Source organism: Rhineura floridana, chromosome 6 (assembly GCF_030035675.1).
Source record: "Rhineura floridana isolate rRhiFlo1 chromosome 6, rRhiFlo1.hap2, whole genome shotgun sequence".
Taxonomy (NCBI): Eukaryota; Metazoa; Chordata; class Lepidosauria; order Squamata; family Rhineuridae; genus Rhineura; species Rhineura floridana.
This window is the reverse complement of record NC_084485.1, coordinates 12052600-12069739: the sequence shown is the minus strand read 5'-3', so window position 1 is coordinate 12069739 and position 17140 is coordinate 12052600. Positions and strand designations below refer to the sequence as shown.

Sequence of the window (17140 nt, the reverse complement as noted above, 5' to 3'; positions counted from 1 at the left end):
GTAAATGAAATGTCTGTCTAGTCTCATGTCTGGAAAAATACTACGCCCCATTCATAATTATTATAACAGCCAAACTCCTGTCCAGTCGCTGAACCCAAACCATTCTTCCCTTCATAATTAACTGCGGGTCTATTTTCATCTTTCTTTCTGAACTCAGGTGCATGCTACGAATGTGAGAAACCTGATCCTTTATTTCTGCCAAGTTTCCTGCTATTCTTTCAGATACCCAAATAATTTCTGTGATACCATTTTGTCTTTTCCAAACAAGATGAGTTTTCCCCCGACCTGGAGAAAGCATAAGAATATAAGAAGAGCTTGTCTGGGTCAGGCCAGTGGCCCATCGAGTCCAACATCCTGTTCTCACAGTGACCAGCCAGACACTAATAGGAATCCCACAAACAGAACATAAGCGCAACAGCACTCTTTTCACTTGTGATTCCCAGCAACTGGTATTCAGAAGCATACTGCCTCCCACAGTGGAGGCAGAACATAGGCATTGTGACTAGTAGTAGCCATTGATAGCCTTGTCCTTCATTAATTGGTCTAATTGTCTTTTAAAGTCATTCAAGTTTAAGGGGACCAAACTCCACAGTTTAACTAGGCACTGTGTGAAGAAGTACTTTCTTTTGTCTGTCCAGAATATTCCAACATTCAGCTGCATTGAATGGCCCCAAGTTCTAGTATTATGAGAGACGGAGAAAAACTTTTCACTATCCACTTTCTTTACGCCATGGGCTGAGATGCAACCTCCTCCATCCCCATCCTCACCAAAGGTAAGCAAAAGCAATCTAATCCTTGTGCTGTTGTTGTCGCATTACATCTGTGCACTGAAGCAGCCACGCAGAGTAGGGGAGGGAATCTGTACATTTCACAAATGTAACATTTCCCCTTATTGACGTCTCCCCTTGCTGGGGAGACAATGGCTAGAAAGACATGGCTTCTATGTGGAACAGATTTAATAATTTATTTCACGTTGGAGGCAGAATCTTTCTTTTATGTGGGCCTTTGTTTTCTGATAAGCACAGTTGCTTTTGAAAAAATCTGCAGAAAATGTTTTTTCCCCACACTTCCACTCTGCTCCACAGTGGATTTATGCAGATTCATTCATCAAATGATATTAACATTCAGTCTTTATCTTTTTCAGGTTGGGATATATCTGAAATTCTACTCAATGGATTTTCTTCCTGGATTTTAAGGTTACAAATTTCCCAGTTTACAGTGCAATCTAACACATGTCTGCTCAGATGGAAGCTCCATTGGATTCAATGGGAATTACTTCCAGGTAAGTGTGTGTTGGATTGCAGCCTTAGTTTCCAAAACTGAACAGGTGTGTTAGGAATTTATCATTAAACTGGGTTGGTTTTATTAAAAAAAAAATCAAAATATCATGCAGAATGGTGGCACGTGCTCAGTTTGCTTCACCTTTAAATTCATCCAGTTCCTTCCATCTCCTCTTAAGGTGTTTTCCTCTCCTCTTGAAGTGCATTCATAAAGATTCCTTTTGCATTGTATTTCACTATTCCTGGGATTGTAAGTGGACAGAGTATCCAGCATGGTGTTCTCCAATGTGTTGACTACAGCACTCATCATCCCTGACCATTGGCCATGTTGGCTGGGGCTGATGGGAGTTGGAGTCCAAGAACATCAAAATGGACTTATGGCGATCCTATGAAACGGTAAGCGTTATCCAGAGGGGGTTTACCATTGCCTCCCTCTGAGGCTAGTCCTCCCCAGCTGGCTAGGGCCTGCTCAGCTTGCCACAGCTGCACAAGCCAGCCCCTTCCTTGTCTGCAACTGCCAGCTGGGGGGCAACTGGGCTCCTTGGGACTCTGCAGCTTGCCCACGGCTGCACAGGTGGTAGGGCACGTAACCCCTGAGCCACTCGCTGTGGGGGTGATCTTTAGCTGGCCCTTGAAGCCCAGGAGACATGAGTGGGGATTTGAACTCACAGACTCTGGACTCCCAGCCAGGCTCTATTCCGCACTGTGCTATACCAGCTGTCTCAAGAACATCAAGATTGCTCTTTCTTTCTTTTTTGGCAGTGGAGTACAACTCCCAGCTACATTATACCCATCTCCAGATTTTGCAATACATTTTCAGTGTGCAAATGTGCACACAAATATACACATTTCACAAGAGCAATGCATGCAAAATACACATTTTACTGGGGAATGCATTGATGAGCATTAGAAAAGTGAGCATTTTATGAAAAAAAGGGTGCACTTTATGGGGAAAGTGCACACAAAATGCATACAGCAGGACAGAATGACATGCCACAGCACGGCACAGGATGCAGTGGAACACAGCAGGATGGAATGGACCCATGATTTGCCAGCAAGACTGAAATGGGATGAAAACAGCAACTCAGTCCATCCCTAGCATCAGTAGGAGGTGGACTAGATGACCTTTGAGGTACCTCCCAATTCTAGGATTCTGTGCACACAATCTCATTTTTTCATAAGCAAATCAGAGATGTGGGGGCAGGAGAAATGCAAATGAACTGAAGACAGTGGCAGCTGTGGCAAACTGCCTTGCTCCAGTTTTCTACTAGTAGAAGTCATTTTTATATTGTTTGGGGATTTCCTTGTTGTAATTTTATTTTTTTACATGTGGGAAAGGAGCGAAGCTGGGAAGAACACAATGTGTGGAAGAGAAGAAACTGTGGGACGGAGGAGGCTTTCAGTTTTTATGATCCATGGAAAAGGCCTGTTCTGGAGAACTTTACGTAACTGTTTCCTAGTGTCTCACCACAGGAGAATAACAACATTCTTAAAGCAGGACATTGCTTTCCTTGTATGTTCCCCAACTGTCCTTTTTTTTCTTTTTTCTTTTGCTATTCATATCAGACCAGTACACAGAAGCAAGCATTAGAGATGGTGTTGTCAAAAATGATCTCAAATGTGCTTCCACCAGTAGAGGAAATCAGGCCCATTCCTCAACAGTTTGTGAAAGGTAGATGGAAAGAGCAAGTGGACGCATAGCAAGAGACAGGACGGAGTACATGGGCATTTGATAACCAACCAATCATACTTAAATTTGAAGGAAGCAATGAGAATACACTGTACATTTAAAACACACCCAATGCACATTTAAAGCGCATGACTTCCCCCAAAGAATCATGGGAACTGTCGTTTGTTAAAGTTGAAGGGAACTTGTAGCTCTGGAAGAAGGAAAACACAGTTCCCAAGATTCTTTGAGGGAAAGTCATTGATTTAAATGTGCTTTGGATGTGCTTTAAATGCATAGTGTGGATCTGCCCTCAATGTGGTGTAGTGGTTGGATTTAAGAACATAAGAAGAGGCCAGTGACCCATCTGGTCCAGCATCCTGTTCTCACAGTGGCCAACCAGATGCCTAAAGGAAGCCTGTAAGCAGGATCTAAATGTGACAGCACTCCCCCACCCCCTGTACCTTCCAGCAACTGCACTGGGAAGATTCAGGTTCAAATTCAGCTCAGTAGGTAGTTTGGGCCACTGACACTTTCTCAGCCTAACCTACCTCACAGGGTTGTTTTGAGGGTGAAATAGGATGTCATGTTTGCTGCCTGGAGATTCTTGGAGGAAAAGTGGAGTTAAAAAAGGTAATCAATTGGCAAATGTTTACAATTTGTTTTCATCAAGATGAAGCAGCTGGGACTTTTATAGCCTGTGGGCAGGGAACATATGAAGTCTATCAAACCCTGATTGGGGTGGAAGGAGTTAATGGGGGTGGGGAACGGCACCCTTCCAAGGGGGGGGGGACCCTGAGGCCATATAGTGACATGGAGAATATTGACGGCAGCAGGTTTAACGGATCATTGTATGAATCATCATGCAGTATAAAGTTTATCTGCTGAACTCATTGCCTGATGCAAGATGTTGGGGCTGTTCACATGTTACAGTCGATCAGTGTTCCTGCGTACACAGTTGAACTGTACAGCAGTTAACACATCATGTTCATGGTTGTACAGTGTGTGTGCTTGTGTAAACAACAGCTATGCTGTACAAATGAACAAGTGTACACTCTTTCACACAGTCGCTTGTATCATTATTATTATTATTATTATTATTTGATTTATATCCCGCCCTTCCTCCCAGCAGGAGCCCAAACAAAAGCACTAAAAACATTAAAACATCATAAAAAAAATTTTAAAACACATGAAAACAAAACATCTTCAAAAACGTTACTTAAAAAAAGCTATCAAATCATCTTCTCAGATTAAAAACGTTTAAAAAAAGAAAGTTTAAAAGCATATTAAAAAGCAATTCCAACACAGATGCAGACTGGGATTGTACATGTGTAGAGACATCTCATATCTGCGTTCTGGTTGTAACATGTGAACAACCCTGTTATGGTGTCCATTAGCATTTTTTTTAAAAAAAGAAAAAGAGTAGATAAATGCATGCATGAATGCATTTTGGTAGTAGCTACTGGGCATAGCAGCCAGAAGCACAATCTGATGGCATGCAACAGGGCCAAACTAGATGTGACATTCAATTTGAAGAAAAGAATCACAGAATAGTAGAGCTGGAAGGGTCCTCTAAGGCCATCTAGTCCAACCCCCAGCTCAATGCAGGAATTCAACTTAAAGCATATCCAACAGGTGGCTGTCCAGATGCCTCTTGAACGCCTCCAATATTGGAGAGCCCATAGGAAGCAGAAGCAGAAGCTGTCATGGGCGGGCAATTCTGCCAGGATCGCTGTCCACATGCCATGCCTCAATACAGATTGTTTTTTTTAAAAAAATTATTTTTTGTTAAACATCTCATGCACCAGGCTAAAGATGTGAATAAGGTCATGCCTAGTAAGGCTCACACTTCCTGCTTTCAGCCTCAGAGAGACCTACTGCCAACCCAGTGGAAATGCCTGAGGCTTTGGGGGGAACAGGTTAAAGTGGTACATCATTATGCAGAGATTCCGCTTTTCACACATTTTGTTTCAAACTGTGTGTAATGATTCACACTGTGAACTGTGACTGTGTGCACACAAGCCTGAGCCGGCTGGCCTCACTCCCTGCTTCCGTGCATTCTGGGCCTGTGGGTGGGCAGGAGGGGCGGGGAAACCTTTTCAGACTTGAGGGTCGCATTTTCTTCTGGGCAACCCTTGTGGGGGGACATGCCAGTGGTGGGCGGGGCCAGAGGCAAAAGTAGGCGTGGTCAGAGACAAATGTAGGCAGAGACGCAAACGTAATTTTTTCCATAGGAACTTAGTAAGCTGCCTTATATCGAGTCAGACCAGTTGGTCCATCCAGCTCAGTATTGCCTACACTGACTGGCAGCATCTCTTCAGGGTTTCAGGCAGGGGTCTCTCCCAGCCCTACCTGGGGATGTTGGGGATTGAACGCTGGACCTCCTGCATGAAAGGAAGGTGCTCTACCACCGGGCTACAGCCCTTCCCCAAATAGACTTGCTTCTACACACAAACCCTCTACATTCTCCATCGAGACAAGCAAGAAGCATTACCAGAGTTCAAAGACACATCCCAGCCAGGCAAAAATGCTTGGATCCGGGTGCAAAGCAGGGCCACAGAGGGGGGTGGCCTGGGGAGAAGAGGGGTTGGCCGGGCAAGAGATCCAAGAGCCAAATAGGAAGGCCTGGAGGGCCACATTCATCTCCCCTGGCCTGAAGTTCCTCACTCCTGATGTAGAGTCCATGTGCGTAAACCAGCCTTCCCCAATCTCCCCCGTGGGAGTTGTCATCCAAAACATCTGGAGGGCACCAGTTTGAGGAAGGCTTGCATAAGCTGTGTGGACAGAAGCAGAATCAATATGTGAAGGCTAGAAGTGAAGATATCCTACTCATCAATGCACACTTTTGGAAGATCATGTTGGAAAAGAGCAGGGATGTAGTCATCCAGGGTCTCGGGGGGTCTTAGCCCCTTACTTTTTCAGGAGCAGGGTCCTGGCAGGGTCTCTAAGACTCTAGCATCCTATGAGCCAATCAGCATGAAAGGGCATAGTGTTTAACCACTGGGAAGAACCTTCTAACATGCTCCCTTCTCCCTTCCTGCTGATTGGAGCCAATCAGAGTGAAAGGAGGTGAGTCAACCACTAAGAAGACTCTTCTCAGTAGTTAACATGCTTCTCTTTCATGCTTTTGGGCTCCTAGGAACATCTGTTGTGATGGGCGAAGGCATTAACAAGGATCATTCTCAACCCAGCAGCAAAAAAGGAGGGGGAGGGGAGGGTGTGTGGCTGTGACTATCATGAGGGGACCCTGCACTTCTGAATTTCCCACTACTGGAAAAGAGCTATACTTTTGGCAGTATCGCTTCCCTTCCCTTGGTCTCTCTCCCACCTGCTTGCCTTACCATTTGTCAACACGCTGGGCTGTTATGAAAGGGGCCACCGTTGCCCCAAGTTCCTTAGTTCCCCCCTGCACTTAGAATACCCTCTCCTTGGGCCTAAATTGCTCTGTTCTGTCGTCAGAGAGGCAGCGTTTCACTTCATGAAGCACCAGCCAAGTAATTTCTTACAGACAACTGCAGAGTCAGCATGCGAAAGTCATTGTGTTTTGGGTTATTAAGACAATTCCATTTGTACCAGCGGCTGGGAAACCTGGCTGGCACTTTCCCCAAGGTATTTACTGCAGATTAACAACACTCTGCCAAGAAATCTCAGTGAAGCGGGACATGGACAAGGAGCCAGTCAAAGGCAGGCGCCCCACTTGGCGAGGGGCCATCGCTCAGTCGGAGAGGGCATGCCTTGCATGAAAAAGGTCTCCAGTTCAATCCCTGGCATCTCGAGATGGGGTGGCCACTACACATCACAAAAAAGGGGGGGGGACAAAAGAGGAGACACCAATTTGCAAAAGATTTCCATATGCTAGTTTGCATGTATAGATGCAAATTTAGAAATAAATGATGCTATTTCTGCAGATAGCTAAAGCCAAGTGAAGCCTTATGCAGGCTGACCAGTTGTGGAGTGCAGTAGGCTCCGTTTCCCTGGAGGAGCTGGCTGACTGGCTAAAGGGCCTTTGTATTATTTCGTAGCCTTTGCAGCCTCTGTAAACACTTTAAGGAGGGGTTGTGAGGATGAATAAGGTAAAGGGCTGCATGGAATTGAGATGGGCAGATGAGTCTATTTCCAGTCCATGCCACTTTTGCATGTGTTTATTCATAAATCCATTTAATCCCATTTCCACATAAATCTGCAATTTTTCAAAAGAAATCCGCACCAATTTTGCATTTAAATATGTTTCCAAATTTCCTGCTCTTGTTTCCAGATAATGTGTAAATAATTTTTAAATACATTTTCTCTCAAAACACACATTTAAAAATGTATTTTGTCTTAAAATGTCCATTATAAAATGCATTTTATTTTTATTTTATTTTATTTTGAGTTGAAGACTACATCACATCTGTGGAAGTGAAAAATCCAAAGGATAACTACTTTGTGATCTGCACATCAGTCCAGGAGATGTGGATCAGGCCAGTTCATATCGGAAGCCACAAGTATCAAATTCCTGAAGCATCCCTAGAGTGCAATCTGTGCTCAACAAAATTAGAGATATTTACAAAATTCTCCCCATCTGAATGTTTCCTTGGATTTCAGGTTTCCAAATGTCCTGTTTTTGTATCCAGAGCAGCAGTGATGCATTAGCAACCCACTGTTTTTTATTTTTTTAAAAAAAATCTATATTAAAGATCAACGCATAGGAGGAATCTGTAGCAGTTTCCAGTACTCCTCTCTCTCTCTCTCTCTCTCTCTCTCTCTCTCCACACACATACACACACACTTGCCATCAATATGCACTATTGCAGATCTGCATTGATTAAATTAGTATTTATAATTAGCATTTAATTGCCTTTTTCACAAAAGTTACTCAAAACAACTTACAAAACATACATTAAAACCAAGTATAAAAGCAAGATAAATCACAGGATAAAACAATGCAATTGTACAACTGTGCTCATGCACATTCAGTTTGCACTGATTTAAATAGTGCATGTATGATCTTGCAAGCATTAGGAAGAATGAAAAAGTGGCACACTGCAAATGCACTAAAATTATAAAATTAATTTTAGAAATTTCTAAAGAAGCCGGAAAACAGGAGGAACAGAGAAGCTGGAACGCTGAGCAGACTGAATTCATGCAACAAGAATAGAATGGAATAGGGAAATTTTGCTTAGCAGCAGCAGTTCAAAATGCAAAATTAACAAAAAATCTTCTTGATTTGCATAATTATATTCTGATTCTTCTAGCGATAGGAAAAGCATTAACCTATCAAAGGTACTGAAGACCTGACTATTAGGCATGCTGCTCAGTCCCCCCTCTGGATTAGCATTGCCAATTATTCTCACTTGTGGCCACTGAACCATAACTGCAGCTCAAAACATTTCCACCAAAATACCACCATGATATGCCCTATTGGAGACCAATTTCTGTTGGCATACAAGCTTGTACTTCCATATGAACTTCCAGGACTGAGCTAACAAAAAAAAAAACTATTTCCTTTGGTCTCCAATGCACACTCAGTAGTAATTTGAGCCAGTGCAGTGTAGTTAATAGAGTAGATCTCCTTGTTGCAGTGCAGTTCTGTACAAGTCTAACTCAGAAGCAAGCCTGGTTGAATTCAATGGGACTTTGTCCCTGGTAAGTGTGTCTAGGATTATAGGTTAGGGCACAGTCCAACTGCTATTTATGCCAGACTGAGCAGAGTCGGATATGGCAGACCTCTGGCTGAAATGACTGGGTCCTGGCTCAGCCGAGCTACGCTGACATACGCCCCTCACCCTGGCTCAGCCATGGCTGAGCTCGGACCCAGCTGGGCTCAACTGGAGGTCCACCAAGGAAGCCCAGCCTGGCGTAAGAGGAGTCAGTGGAAGCCGGTGGAAGGCCTGAAAAAGGGGCGCTCTGGGGGTGTATTGGAGAAGGGGTCGAGGGGGACTTAAGCGATATCCAGATCCCGTTTGGCTCCCTCCCTTGGCCCTCTGTCACAGCAGCAGGTATGCAAGGAAAAGGGGTGGCAGACAGAAACATGTATTTTCTTTTCTTCCGCCACACCTTCCCATTGCAGCTAGCATCCTCCCTGCCAAGAAGCCTCCAAACAGCAGCTGCGTGTAGTGGCCTCTTTCTCCAGCTCCACCTTCGCTGAGTTTGCTCCCGCTGGCCTCCAACCAGTTGGATTGTTCTGTTAGTCATAAAATTCACTGCATAATCTTCAGCCTGTCCCAATCTCTCTCTCTCTCTCCCTCCCCTGCCTCACAGGGCTGTTGTGACTGTACACTAATGGAAACAAACCCCAGACATGCTGCCTGAGTCCTTTGGGAGAAGAGGGAGGAGGTTCCCTGTAGGGTGGCTTTTCCAGAAAAAGAAAGAAAAATTGCATTGGAAAATTATGGGCGGTATTCTGCTCTCGTATTCTGCCAGTGCAAGGATTTCTGCTGGTGCAATGGGACTTTCCCCTCCTCTCTCTTCCCTGCACGTGTCCCATACCCTCCTCAGATCTGATCCAGAGGGTTGGGGGAAAATAAGTAAAATATTTTTCCATACAAAGCTAGATAGACCAGCTCATAACACAAAATGCCATCACAATTCAAGTTCTTTGACTGTGATCTGACTATACGGTTTTGGGGCACAATCCATGAGGAAGTTCTCTCTTAAAAAGAGTGGGGCCTGCAGGCCCCACATAAGAGCCCAAGTAGCCCTTTGCTAAATCTTTCTTCCTGCACTTACAAATCTACACAGAACTGGGTTAGTCAAATATGGCCCCTCCACCTTCCAGCCCCTGGCTAAACATTAAAGAGACACAACTGTTAACATCCAAACTGCAACATTCCCCAATTAAAGAAACGCATTGTTCAGAAAATATTGGGCACAAGGAAATTAGAGCTACACATTAATGAGTTTAGTGGGGAAAGCGTTCCCAACTTAATGCTGAGGAACAGATTCGAGGCCGTTCTCCAGGGGACCTGAAAACCCCAAGGCTGAGATAACACCACAACGCAAAGTATCTGCTTTGCGAGAGCTATAGATCTGGCAACTTTTTAAGTGACCCTAGAGAATCTCAATTTTTCATCCCTTCCCACACAAGTATATTTCTAGCCTCTCTGCTTGCATAGAATGTTTGACTTGGCTATCTTCCAGCAGGCCAGCTTGGCAATAGAGGCAAACCAGGCAACTGCCTGGAGTGCAAAATGCCAGGGGTGCCTGCCTCATCTCTGCAAAGAAGCACACAAGAAGTTGCCTTACACTGAGTGGATTCCTGCATTGAGCAGGGGGTTGGACTTGATGGCCTTATAGCCCCCTTCCAACTCTACTATTCTATGATTCTATGAGTCACACCATTGGTCCATTTAGCTCATGTTTCCCTTTTCATTTTCATTCATCAGGGACGCAAAGAAGGGGGAAGCTTGGAAAGGCTAAGTCCTCAATTGTGGAGACATATGGGAAGCTGACAGGTGGGCACCCCTGCCTGCCCCCCAACCATGTGATGTCATAATGATGCCATGAAATTGACAAGTCAGCAGCTCCACCCATCTGTCACATTTGGTCCATGAGGCCCACCACTGGTCTAAGCCTCAGTTGTGTGGGCTACTCTAAGTAAAGGCATAGTTCCCCTTTGACATATGCTTCTGCCAGCTCTAGAGGGAAAAAACCACTATTTGCTGAGCCTTCAAACAGAGCTTGCTGAAGAGAAATGAGGCCTCACTCACTGCGTAGCTGATGGGTGAGGCCTAATTGCAGCCGGAGGTGAAGCTGCTGCCTCCATCTGCCGCTGGGGCAGAGTTGCGCGTCACGTCTATTACGCGCACGCGATGTGCAGCGTAAAGGGGCGGGGTTTAAGGGGCCTATTTAACCCCAGCCGCCCTTTCATACCTCCTCTTTGCTTGCACGACGCCCAACCTGCCCTCCCTCTTTCATGGTGTGCCTAGGGGTCGCTTCGGGGCCGAGTAGGAATTTTTATCCTACCCACCCTCGTTGGCGGGCAGGTTTTTTGCCTGCTCCACACTATGGGAGTGGGAGGGGATCGGGTTAGGGGGCGTTGTGATCAATAGGTGGTTTTGGCTAATTTGGCTAATTTGCATTGGAGGTTAATGCCCTGCCGGGCAGATTATTTTAGCACTAGTGTGGGAAGGTGCGGGAAGGGAAATAGGTAAGGACAGCTAGGTGGCCCCCTTAGGCACCTTTGGAGGTGATTGGTGGTTTCGGAGGCCTGTCTGTCAGAGCTTTCCAGCTTGAGGGCAGGATATGGGCTGCCTCTGGGGCCAACTTATCTAATCTACCCAAGGGTTATCCAGCCCCGGGTGGGGATGACGTAGGAAGGCCCCCCTACTCACCTACAAGGTGTGGCCTGGGTAAAGGTAAGCACATGGGCTTGCCCTTCCTCCGGCAGGGTCGCCCGAGAGCTGTATGGCAAGATACTTGCTTAGAGACAGTTCCCGCACCTAGGTTCTCCTTCTGCAGGTCACTTTAAATTGGGTTTATGTTTAATGTAATTTAATAAAGTGGCCCTTGTTCAACCCAAGCTGACGTCTCTGTGTTTTATTTTGCCCCTCGGCTGCAAATCCTGCTGCATATTAATTCCCCCTTAGGATATTAATTTGGCTTTAGATTCCTCATGAATGTTGACAAGTATATACTCCCTGGAACAAGCTTAGCCACAGTTAATGACTTAATCTGGCCCTCCAGAGAGCGTTGGTGGAAGCTTTTGACAATAATGAGCCAGGATGAGAAGATAACTTGCCAACTACAGGGATGCGTCCCTGGAAGATGCAAATCTCAAATCTCAGTGTCATTTCCTCTCTTCTTTACTCTCCCCAGTAGAAGAAACGCAAAAAGATTTTTGGTAGAGACTTCAACCTAGAAGACTCTTTTTTTTCTTCTTGTTGTGTTTTGCTTGCACTGATGGCCAAACTAAATGTGACCTGCAAGACCCCATTGTTGTTGCTTTAATTGAACTTTGGATGTATGTGTGTGCGCGCACCCACAGATGCCAACTTTATGAGAGAAGTGGCAGGGAGGAGGTCCCCTGTAGGGTGGCTTTTCCAGAAAAAGAAAGAAAAATTGCATTGGAAAATTATGGGGGTATTCCGCTCTCGTATTCTGCCAGCGCAAGGATTTCTGCTGGTGCAATGGGACTTTCCCCTCCTCTCTCTTCCCTGCATGTGTCCCACACCCTCCTCAGATCTGATCCAGAGGGTTGGGGGAATCCCTAGAACAGATTGAGGGGATGCACACAGCAGGGATGAGAGAGAGAGAAAGAGAGAACAACCTGTTGTGCAAGGATAAATCCTTTTGCTGACAGAACGTTCACCTTAGCTCTACAATGGATTCTACTCTATGAAAGGGAAGAGAAATTTTTGGTGAAATTCTCATGGGTGAGATGTGTAGGGCTTCTGCAGTGCTTTTTTTACTCTCAAGGTGGCCAAGAGGTAGTTATGAGTGTCCTTTGTTTCATTCTTCAAATCATCTCTCCAGTGGTCTGCACTCTGCAGCCTTCCTTGGTGGCCACATTTCTGAAAACCCCATGACATCCTCAGCTCGGCTTTCCTGTAAGCAGAGGTGTATTCATCCAGGTTTTCGAGGGGGTCTTAGACCCCATACTTTTTTGGGCACAGGGTCCCAGCCAGGTCCCTATGTCTCCAGTGTCTTACAAGCCAATCAGCATGAAAGAGGAGTATGTTAGCCACCAAGAAGAATTTTCTAACATGGTTTCTTGTCCTTTCTTGCTGATTGGAGCTAATCAGAGTGAAAGGAGGTGAGTTGGCCACTGAGAAGACTCTTCTCAGTAGCTAACCCACTCCCATTTCATGCTGATTGGCCCCTAGGGATGTCTGTTGTTGTGGAAGAAGACACAAGCGGGAAGGCCTAAGGAGTGTGGAGGTGATGACAGATAGCAAGCAAATGAGTGAGGGGGCATGACTATCATGAAGGGAGCTGCTGTACTTCTGGATTTGCCACTACCCTATTACCTGTAAGCACAGGAAGGTGAGGAGGCTGCCTGTTGTGTGTCTGACAACTATTGGTTGTTCTTGGTTTTAAACAGGAGACTTTCTACTTTTAAAGAAACTAGTGCTTTAAGGCAAAGAAAAGATAGCTTAAAAACAAATCAGCAAACACATCAATCTCAGGTGCTCAACAGCAAGATTCCCTAGCTCTCCGTGCTTCAATTAAAGCCCAGGGGAGAAGACATCATGGGGTGACTCTGTGATGTTCCTGTATTAATGTATATATGGTAAGTGCTGTTTGTATAGAAGATACATGGTAAGTGGAATGAAAGAGGAGGGGGGAGTAAATGAGCAGTAGAATGCTGGATGATTGGCTGAGTGTTTGGATGGCTGAGAGTATAAATGGAAGGATGACAGTTGAATCTGGTTGGATGTTAGTGGGTTGTTTGAGAGGTGTTAGGTGGTCGTGAGTGGGTTGTGTTGGTGGAGTTGGGAGGTGGGTGTGAGTTGGTGTATGTCAGGAGAGTGTTGAGAAAGAGTGAGGTGGAGTTCGGATTAGTAATAAGTCAAATATCACAGTAATAGATGAAACCATAAGCTTGTAGATCATTATCAAAGTTATCTTGTTATTAATGTTATTTAATAAATACTGTTTTGGTTTACCGAAGGCCTGATCCTTGGCTGGGGTTTCAAAGACCAGAAGGGAGGGTAAGGTAATGACCAAGGCTGAAGGGAAACAGTAACAAATGGTGGCAGCGGTGAAGAGGAGATTATAACATTCATAAGTATCTAGAGCAACCCTGAGTTATGAGTTATCTGCAGTGATACAAGGGGGTTGGGAAAAGCATAGGCACGCAGTCACAAATATAACCGGATAGGGAGACTCAGGCAAGGTCTCTGGGAACATTGGTTGTAGAACGTGACTGGTGGTGCTGCCTAGCAGGGGGATCTATTGAGATCTGTGCTAGAGCGGGGAGAGAAACCATAAAAAAGGACAGTCCAGACTGGTGGAGTCCGTGGTGGTGCCTAGTGAAAGGCAGTAGCCACAAGCAGGTAGGAACCTGACAGGGAGAGCCAGGGAAGGGCGTCACAGGTGTTGGCTGTAGCGGTGGGATACGAACAAAAGAGAGTCCAGATACGGATACTAGAGAATCCCTAAAAGTGGTGTGGCAAACAGAAATAACAAATAAAGATTACTTGTGAGAGTGACTGGCAAAGAGTGTGTGGCAAAGAGTGAGTGAACTCCAAAAACATGGCTGAATATATAAAGATGAAAAGAGAGGAGCTGGTGGAGAAGTGCATAACATTCAATTTACCTCACGAGGGTAAAGGAGTAGACGAATTGCGAGTAGCACTAATAGCTTTTACTACTGTCCAGCAAAAACAACCTGTCAGGGAAGAGACCCCAGAAGGATACTCAAGCAATCCCGCTTATATAGAGTATTTCAGAGAGAAGTTAAAGTTGGAAACTGAGAGAGTGAGGAGGGAGGCTGATGAGAAAGAAAAGCAGCGGGTCTTTGAAGCTGAGGAAAAAGACAAGCAGAGGGTCTTTGAAATGGAAGAGAAGGAAAAACAGAGGGAGTTGGAAATTGAGAGAATGAGAATGGGGTTTGAGGAGAGGGAGAAGCAACGAGCATTGGACGCTGAATTACAGGTGGAAAAGTTAAAGTTTGAAAGAGAGAAGTTTAATGCTGATGAAACAAGAAAGGACAGAAATGAAACTAAAATAAAGGTGACACCGAAAGATTTTGCAGTGTTTGAGCCTGGACAAGATCCACAAATTTACCTCAGCACTTTTGAAAAAGCGGCTCAAATGTGGGGGCTACCAGAGGATAAATATATGCAATATTTATCGAACTTGATCAAGGGGGAGTTGGCAGAGGTATACCAATATTTCCCCTCAGACAAGCCCGTCACAGATGCTGAGTTTAAAGAGGCAGTATACAAAAGGTTCAGACTGGGACCTGACTATTTTAGAAAGTTATTCCAAAACTGTCCATTTCATCATGTGGATAGGCTGAGTTGCACAAACACACCTGACCCTTCCTCTAATGCACTCAAGAAAAGCTTTGAATAGACCCTACACATGACATCCCATGTTTGTGAGCTTTCCAAAGATGTCGCTGATCACAAATGCTGGATGGGATAACCCTTTTAATCTAACAAGGGAGCTCCTACGTTCTTATTGTCAATTTGCAAGATCCAATGATCTGCATCACACAGTGGGAAAGGCAAAAGCCATAATACAAACAAGCTTTTGAAGCACAGATTTGCAAACAGCTTGGAAAAGTTACTTTTTTGAACTACAACTCCCATCAGCCCCAGCCAGCATGGTCACTGGATTGGGCTGATGGGGGTTGTAGTTCAAAAAAGTAACTTTGCCAAGCTCTGTTCTGTCATCGGGGGATCCTTTCCACATGAAGTCCCCTTTGTGAAGGAAGCTCTAAATAGCTGGCCAAGGAAACCCAGCACATTGCAGAGGAGTCTGGCACACTCTACAGTACAGCATGAGTTGATGGGAGGCACCTGTCAGGCCTGTTGGACTTCACTGTTCCCCTGTGAAAAGGATCTGCTTTGCATGCAGAAGGTCCCAGGTTCAATCTCCAGCATCCCCAAGTAGGGCTGGGAAAAGACTCCCGTCTAAAATCCTGGAGAGCCACTTCCAGTCAGTGTAGACAGTACTGAGCTAGATGAGCCAATGGTTCGAGTCAGCATAAGGCAGCTGCCTATGTTCCTGCATAAACAGAGAGTGCAGGTAGAATACTCACCCAACAGGCCTCTCCAAGGGAACATGGGCTTATGGATGAGCTGCCTTTAAGGGAAACATGGTGCTTATTACAGATCTTCTCACCAAAGAACCCCAGAAAAGCTTCCAAAGAACCTCTGAGTTTCTAGGAACACTGTTTTGAAACTACTGCTCTAAAGCAAATTTGCATGGAATGGCACCTTACTTGTTGTAGAGAACAATGTCTGGCCTCCAAATGAGCTCAGAGGGAATTCGTATGGATGTCACATTTTCGTATTCCTCAGGATCCCAGCGTAGTTTATAATCATGCCACTCCTACAAAAGAGAAGCAAAAAAAGTCTTCACAGATAATTCGACTAAGAAGTCACACTGAAACTCATTTGCATCTTTTTAAAAATGGACTCAAGTCCAGCATTTTGCAATATTAAGTCCAGGCACAAACAAAACATTACATGCTCATCTGTGTTAGAGGGTCCCAACTCCCAAGTGTAGCCAGGCACCATGTTTTCCAAGGTGCCTCCATGTTTTCCAAGGTGACATACCCTACCCTGAATGAAAAGTAGGGCTTTCAAGAGGTTCCAAACAAAACCCACCTTGAAGACACAGGGCCAGCCTCCTTCACAGCTCTGACATTGCTATGCAATCACAAACATAGGTCAAACAGCACTGGCAAGGTCAAGAGGGTGGGGAAGGAAGGGTGGCTGCGGGGAAGCGTGACTTCCAGGTCAGCAAAGTTACAGTTTCCCTAGCTTTGCAAGGTGAGGGTGGATGTTAACTAGGGATTGATAAATCTGTGGGTTTTGCTCAGTTTCTCATTTTTTTCCAGTTTTAAGTTCAGTTGTCCACATTTCCACAGCAGTTTCTGATTCTTCTTTCAAAGTCTTCATGAAAATCATCAGAGTTTTGGTGTGAATTTTTCTTAATGTACACACATTTGCATGCTTTTTCACCTAATGTACACATTTTTGCAAAGCAATTTTCCATGTTGTTTTCACAAATATATGCATTTTTATGCACACTTTATCCTACTATATACATTTTTTACACATTGCTGCCCTGTGCTCCTACTGGGAGCAAGGGTGGGATATAAATTTAATAAATAATAATAATAAATAATAATAATACTTGCTGGAGAGCTGCATTGCAAAATGTGTAAAAGTGCAAATTTTGAAGGATGGCTGTGTGTTTCAGTTCATGCATTGTTTCATGAAGTGCAAATTTTGGTAGAGTTGTCTTTAAAATATGAACTGAATAATCCCCCCCCCAAATCCCTAATGTTAACTGACTACTTGTTGGGGTTATTGGGCAATCGGAATGGAGGTATGTGATTTTGGTAATTTAAATATGGATTTTTAGTTCAGAATGGGTCTTTTGGTCCTCTTTGTTGGATTCCAGCCCATATGGGAACGTAATGAGATAGTGGATCAGGTTCCTAAGGATGCAATAGGACATAAGGATTGAGATATTGTGTTGCAAAATGTTGGATTAAGTGGAAGCATGGAAGAGAATGGCAGAAACAGTGGGA

At 44.7% G+C, this 17140-nt stretch overlaps 1 protein-coding gene across 1 annotated transcript in view; it reads right to left on the bottom strand.

Annotated features, from left to right (window-relative positions):
* CHRNA4 (cholinergic receptor nicotinic alpha 4 subunit) overlaps window positions 1-17140 on the bottom strand; it is a 109849-nt gene that overhangs the window by 47238 nt on the left and 45471 nt on the right. Inside the window, exon 4 of the mRNA XM_061631009.1 lies at window positions 15821-15930. Within this exon, the coding sequence (XP_061486993.1) occupies window positions 15821-15930 (110 nt within the window). The remainder of the gene's footprint in view (window positions 1-15820; window positions 15931-17140) is intronic.